This window comes from Nuphar pumila, chromosome 6 (genome assembly GCF_984573655.1).
Source record: "Nuphar pumila chromosome 6, dmNupPumi1.hap1.1, whole genome shotgun sequence".
NCBI lineage: Eukaryota > Viridiplantae > Streptophyta > Magnoliopsida > Nymphaeales > Nymphaeaceae > Nuphar > Nuphar pumila.
Genome location: NC_143254.1, coordinates 30,398,168 through 30,405,707, shown reverse-complemented (window position 1 = coordinate 30,405,707; position 7,540 = coordinate 30,398,168). Strand labels below are relative to the sequence as shown.

General features: G+C 40.6%; 1 protein-coding gene across 1 annotated transcript; it reads left to right on the top strand.

The window, feature by feature from the left end:
• The first annotated feature begins 5,770 nt into the window (after positions 1–5,770).
• Positions 5,771–6,854, top strand: LOC149834535 (nuclear transcription factor Y subunit C-2-like). Its single transcript, XM_090011467.1, has one exon. The coding sequence runs from the start codon at positions 5,771–5,773 to the stop codon at positions 6,551–6,553; it is 783 nt and encodes a 260-aa protein (XP_089867593.1). The 3' UTR covers positions 6,554–6,854.
• Positions 6,855–7,540: the final 686 nt, after the last annotated feature.

The following is a 7,540-nucleotide window of genomic DNA, read 5'->3' as shown; positions in this document are numbered from 1 at the left end:
TATAAAATCGTTCTTTCCCTGTTCCCCCTATTAAATTATTTTATTTTATAACATTCTAGTCGTTGTTGCAATTATTCATGAATTCATTATAATTCTCCATCTTCAGGTTGGTGCAGGATAATTTTTGATATGAATAGAATGGGTTTTCTATTTGATGCACTGGAAAATATAAGACTAGGTGGTACATTTGAGATACATATCTAGGTCTGTGCTTCCTCGGTTTGTTACATTAACTTCATTATGGTGAGAAACCAGGAGCATGAGTTATTCATGTCCTGTTGACGTACTTATCTATGGCAGTTTCTGATCCTCAATCTTGGTGGACTGAATCGTTATTTTTGGAGCTTCTTTTGCTTCAACTAACTCATGCTTTGTATATCATCTACATGATGTTGTCATTTAGGTAAGCCTGGTTTGAGGTCAATAACCTCTTCTTCTAGGTTTGTATCAGTAGCATTAGCTTCATGCTCTATTTTCGCATGCATCTTCATGTGAGCAGCTCATTGGTTGAAGAAAATAATTAGAGAACACCACTTCAAACAGAGCCAAATACACTCTTTTTATCATAATTACATGATTTGGGAGTCAGTTTTAGTCAGACTTTCCATGTTCCTTTCAAGGTTGAGATATGTATTGAAGCAAAATTCATGTCTTTCCTTCCTAACAACAATAGGAAACAGATGAAATTCATTTAAATGGTGGAACTAAGCCCCAAGGGGGGATGGCGTAGTGGGGTGGGGCCTTGGCTGCTAGACGGCCAGTCAAGGTTCAATTCCCATGAGTGTCAACCCTCTGCGCAAGCCAACATGTAGCATAGGCCTCGGGGGCAAGGGTCCTAGCCTCGGAGTTTTACGCTGCCGGCACAACAGCTATAGGTATGGCAGACTTTGCCAGCACGACCAAGTCTTCGTGCTGGGTGTGGTTTTTTCGGGTTATAAATCCAAAAAAAAAAACAGTGAAACTATACTATGAATTTGATAAGCCTGGGTGATCTAGGAAATGATCTAATCAACAGTGTGGTTCTCTCTAAACTATTTTTGGTACTCATTGCTCTAGAAATGCCTATTGAAAAGTCTCGTTGCTCTAGAAAGGCCTATTAAAAGTCATCACTGGAGAAATCTTGCATAGAGACCTGAAGAAATTTCAACCATTATATAATTGGATCTTGTTTTTGGAAATAATGGGTGAAGCTTGATCAACTTCATTTGAAGTTTGGAATGGATCAACTTGTTTGTGGCAATATGCTTGATTGTTGGACGTGATCGTAGTTCATTTCGTTCTTGCATGCTGAGCACATAACCGGAATTCAATTGTTGCATTTGTGATTGGAAGTCCGCAAGGCCAGACAATTGGGAGCACTGTGAACTAGTGGTGGTTTGTTCAATGGGTTTCATCCAATGGAAACCATTTGCCACTGGACAACTATCACTTGTGTTGCCTTTATATAGCATGATTGCTGATACTACCATTTATAGATATTTTGGTGTGGGTCTTTTTAAAAAGAACTTAAAAGATAAGTGTTTTTCAGAAAATCTGAAGGATTTTAACAATATTTGACTGGATGGGAAGGTCAATACTGGGGCAGTCGTGAGCTTCTCCTTTAGAATTTGAAAGCTTTTTTCTTACTTGTCGGTTCATTCAAACTTGACTCCCTTAAGAGCTTCGTCATAGGCAAGACAATACATGAAAAGTTCTTGTATGAATCACCTATAGTAGCCTACCAGTTTATGAAAACTCCTATTGTCTCTGACATTCTTCGGTTGCTCCCAATTCAACACTGCAATCACCTATTAGAATATCCACTTATTAGAATCTGACATAAATTAAAATTAGAATTTCAACTTTATTTTAGAAAAAAAATTATTTAGAAAAAATATCCACCTTTGCATGGTCCATTGATTCTCCATCTTTAAAGATCACATGGTCTAAAAACATGACTTTCTCAAGCTAGAACTCGCACTTTGAGAACTTGGTGAACATTTGATGTTCTCTTCTCTAAGAGTTCCCAATACAATCCTCAAGTGGTCCTCATGTTGCTCCATGCTTTCCGAATATATCAAGATATCATCTATAAAAGGCATCACTACGAACTTATAATGCCCTTATCTCGTCCTGAACGTCGTTTTCGGGATATTGTTATCCTTGACTCTAAGTTGATGGTATCTAGATCAGTGGTCGATCTTCGAGAACACTTTAAGTTTCTATAGCTGATCAAATAGGTCTTCAGTACGGGGCAAATAATACTTTTTTTTTTATGGTGACTTGGTTGAGCATCTTGTAGTCATTGCACATCTTCATCGAGCCATCCTTCTTCTTCATGAATAATTTCGTTGCTCCTTAGGGCGAAACACTTGGCTGAATAAACCCATGTTCCATCTTTTCTTCAGCTTATTTGGCTCTGCCAACGTTATACGATAGAGAGCATTGGAAATTTGTGCTGTTTTAGGCATCAAGTCAATACCGAACTTTAGTTCACGGTGTGGAGGAAGTCCTGACAACTCCTTTGGAAACATGTCAAAAAACTCGTGGATTATCTCCAGCTGGCTCGTAGTCTCTTAGGGTTACACTGACTAGAAACGTAGTGCATCCTTTCCTCAAACACCTCCGAACCTTTAATGTTGAGATAACTTGACCCTTTAGGACAGGTCAAGAGATTTTGAATTCCATCTTCGGATCACCTGGTTGAGATAACACGACCTTCCCTTCTCGACACATGACATTGGCATAATGCTCATTACAACTAGTCCATGCCTAATATGACATCATACTCAGTCATATCGAGTATGACAAGATTAGGAGATAAGTTTTGCTCATGTAACTCTATATCTACATCCGATGTATACGTGACACATAAAGAGTTATGCCCAACAGAGATGTATATATCTAAGGCATGATTTAGGGGTTCAGTTTTCAACCCAAATTGTTTAGCAAAGTTCACAAAAATGAAGGAGTGAGTTGCACCACAATCAAATAAAATGAAAGTAGCTTGACCAACAACTAACATGGTATCTTGCACCAACGACTAACATGATACCTTGCGCCAAGTCGCCTCTCTGCAGCTGATCCGTTGTAGTGACATAGACATGGCCTGCTACCCTATTATGTTGTTGTTGTTGTTGGGGCTGACCTCTCCCTACTGCTCACCTCCTTTTATCCGCCTGCTTGTGACAATCCTTTATGTAGTGGCTATCTTTCTACAATAATGACATGCTCCAGTGTATGACTATCCAACGTGAATACGGTTGCACTTTGGACATTGTTGTTCCTGCTTCGGTTGAGGCTTGGTACCTCTGTTGTGCTTTCCTTTTTTGCAGGTGGTGCAAACCACTTCTGTTTCTTGAATGGTGGTTGCACCCTGTCACCAGAAAGCTACTGCTTGCGGGCCTCACTACTACCAGTTGATTTTTTGTCCCGATCTCCCTTGGATCTCTCCCACTCTTCAGACAGAGTGGTGTCCGCCTTAATCGCATCAGTAAAAGATGTCAGTCTGTTGGTCATCACCCGATCCTCAGTTCGTCTTTGAATCTCCGAACGTACTTAGTAGCCTAGCCTTGCCATTGGCGAACAAATTCGGGCAGTAGTGCTCGGGATTCCGAAATTTGGTGGTATAGTCCACCAGACTTATGTTCTCTTGTACTGTGTCCCACCACTTCCTGGCATCATTCTTTAGCCGTTATGTTGGTAGCACATGAAACACTCACTCGTTTTCCTCAAGCCAGCTCTCAACCACTTCGGGGTTTGCTTTCCCCGAGTAAGTGAGTGGATCGAGTTTTAAGAACTTTTCGTAGGTAACCACACCAGGGTTGTGCTTCGCATCTACGAGCTAGGCATTTTGGTTGTAGTAAGTGTTCATGGCTTGAGCCAGGTTATTGAGGGCATCTATTCTGAAACCCTTCTATTGCTCCCACTCATTAGCGTGACACCTCATATACAAATCAATTTGAAACATCTGTTATGGTTAAGCCTACTGTGTGATGTCCCTAGCAAATTTTTTTTTGTAGGTACTCAATTTCACATAATAAATTTTTTTTAAAACAATATTACATACATGTCAAAGTCAAACAATTAAGTTAGAACATACTTATAGAGCGATGGTGGGTTACTGGACGGGCTATGAACAAAAAATTTTATCCCTACTCTGATACCAAGTCTGTAACACCCCAAATTTTTAACCTGAAAATTTAGCCTTTTTTTATATTCTTTTTAATTGATGCAAGGCCCTTTCGATGGCAATGTTCCAACTGGATTGAGTAGCTTGAGTGCAAGCACTAGCGTGTGCTAGCCAACTAGAATTAAGTTCGAGAAAAAGCTAATCAAGGACAAAAACCCTATTTTACAAAAATCAGAAATACAACGAAAATATTTATTTTGGTTTGAGTACATCAAATGTTACAGAAATCTGTCATACTAGAACAAACAGTGGAAATGAAAAAACGAAAAGGTAGGAGGATAACTCTATTTGGGTATCATCATCCCCCAAGGGGCTTTGAATGATTCCACTTCTAAATCCATTGTATGGAATTGATTCTTTGCCTGCAGCTAACTGAGTTTGATTTTTGCTGCAACAATTGAGCTCACCTTTATTACAAGGGGAACATGAGCTTGTTTAATATCTTTCGTGTAAATGAACCATTATGTTTAGGCTGTTTCTAAATCCATGAATGGCCACAATGTGATATCTAACACGACTAACATTCAGTGAATCTAACAAGGGCTATTTTTCCCTTTATATTTGCCTATGGTGGCCTTCTACATTCTTTCACTCACTGGTTTGTGAAACGGAGCCCATTTTGGATGATGCATGATGGACTGCTTGAAGCATATCTGTTGATCTGGCTTATGGGAAAAGGATAATTTAATTTGCTACTCCAAGTTGTCAATTTGCAGCCTCTAGAGTATGGACTCTTGACACAGGCAATATCTGTTTGTATGCTTGTTTGTACGTTGAATTAGGCCTTACCCTTAATGACACACCATGACACACACACATGCATGCATGCATGCTGCATGGTTACACACTTCCGAAAATGTAGACCGACACAATTCTGTAGCATAATGGGGACTCAACGCCCAAGGCCTGATATGTGATGGCGATTAGGACAGTGCTGCATGGAAAGGAGTATTTGGAGGGCGGGCAGGTGCAGTATATGTGCAGGAAGTTCCTTTTTCCTGACGTAGGTGCTGATGGATAAAAAAGTATTTGATTTCCTCTATAAGAGTGTAGAAGTTGCCAATTTTTGCAAATGTGCCATGGCCTATAAGAAGTTGGAGATCAAAAAGTTTGCAAAAAATACCTTGTGTTGAGGCAGGAAGATCTTGTTTGGAGGGGAAAAATTGTAGTCAAACAGCACGCCTTTCAAATGCTTCAAGCAAGAACTGTATATCTGAATATTTTGTACTAATATCAGAGCTAATCCATATCCTGTCAAAGGCATAGTATGAATGTCTACTTGTATAGGTATTCACATCGTTAGAACTGATTCTTAAACAAAAGTTAATATTGATAAATTTTTTTTAGGGCCCTCAATTTGCTTAGTCATCTTAATAATCTGATTTGTGCTTTTTTTTCTTTTGATTTGAAAGTTTTCACAATGTCCAGAGTGCACTTACTTTTACCGATGAGTGGGCTGTTGTTTATTTTTGAAGGCCATTATATTCGCAGCAAGAATGCTGTCATATGCTGATCAAATATTTCTTGTTCAGATTTAGAATCCTATTGCTCGATTGAACAGGCCTCTGAGAATACCCCTCAAGATCGGCTTGTTTGGCCATGGATCAGACCGGACAGCAGCAACAGCAGCCTGTCATGGGAGTTGTGAGCGGGGCTGCTCAAATAGCATATGCAGCTCCCGCTTATCAGCCCGCTCCAATTATGGCTCCTGGTGGTGGCACCATAGTTGGGGCTGTCCCATCACCCACTCAGCCTGCTGCTTCCTCTGCTCAGCTTGCTGCCCAGCATCAACTCTACCAGCATCTTCACCACCAGCAACAACAGCAACAGCAACAGCAGCTCCAAGCATTCTGGGTTAATCAGGTCCAAGAGATCGAACATACCACTGACTTCAAGAATCACAGTCTACCACTGGCGAGGATCAAGAAGATTATGAAGGCTGATGAGGATGTTAGGATGATTTCAGCTGAGGCACCAGTTATATTTGCAAAGGCTTGTGAGATGTTCATTCTGGAACTTACACTACGATCTTGGATCCACACGGAGGAGAACAAACGGAGAACATTACAGAAAAATGACATAGCGGCAGCCATAACTAGGACAGATATCTTTGACTTCCTCGTTGACATTGTGCCAAGAGATGAGTTGAAGGAAGAGGGGCTTGGGATCCCAAGAGCTGCTTTGCCTACAGTAGGAATGCAGGCAGATGAGATTCCATATTATTATGTGACTCCGCAGCCCATGGCTCAGGTTGGGGCTGCTGGGATGATGGTAGGTAAACCGGTTGATCAAGCTCTCTATCAGCAGCCGCATCAGGTCGCTTATGTGCCTTGGCATCAGCATCAGCAGGCACAACAGCAGCAGTTGTCTGACAATGCTTGAGCCTGTCAGCTCCGTTCTTCAAGGTAAAACAGATTTGGAAATGAAGCATTATAAACTGCAAGTTACTGGATTCTGTATTAGGTGTGCTTTGAGTGATAAGGTCATGTCGCTGTGCCGTTTGCACCATCGCTAACATAAGCTAAAATGGTGGGTGATGTTCTAGTAATACTGTGTAATCGAACTTAAGCGACTTCTTTACGAAAATCCACTTGGGCTGGGGTCAGGTTGGTTTGTGGGAGATCATTTTATACTGTGTTAAGACATCTACAACTATCTAAACTTTTGCCGACTTCAAAAAGAACTTCCGGTTCATTTCGTGTATTTTGGTCCATCTTTGTTTGTGTGGAAATTTTTGACCATCATAGTTGGAACTTGTGGAATGGATTTCTATGGCCTTTTTCTCTTCACCCGTAGGGATTCAACAGGATTCGGTTCATAATCAATCAGAAGGCATGATAAGAAGCTAGGAGAAATTAATCCTACTTTATATCTTTGAGAAGTTACGGGGTGATTGAAGTGAGATTTTTTATTCTCAGGTTACGTTTTTCTTCAACTTCGTTGCAAATTCTTGACTCAGATTCGAACCTGAGCCCCCAGAGTTTTACTCCTCTGGGATGATGGCTGTAGGTATGGCAGGCTGAGCCACCTTGACCAGGTCCTCTATCCCAGATGTGATTTCTTTAAGTAATAAATCTGAAAAAAAAAGTTCAACTGTTTGTCATCTGTCTTGAATACCTTTTATCATAGTATGCCTTTTGCCAATAAAATGAATGAAAGAACTGAATAAACGGAGATCCGATCAGGTGATGGCATCCTCACCATCCATAAATTGCATAAAGACTGTAGGGTCCTCGTGGGATGAAGCAATGGATGGTGAAGATGTTAAACTCACTTTCTTAAAGTGATTTAATGGATCACCTGATCTGCTCCCTGTAGTCGAGAGGAAGAAACTGGATGTCGTGGCTGCTCATGAGAGATTTTCTACAG

Bases quoted from the DNA above. Each gene is read 5' to 3' on its own strand.
- LOC149834535 (XM_090011467.1), top strand. From the start codon at position 5,771: ATGGATCAGACCGGACAGCAGCAACAGCAGCCTGTCATGGGAGTTGTG.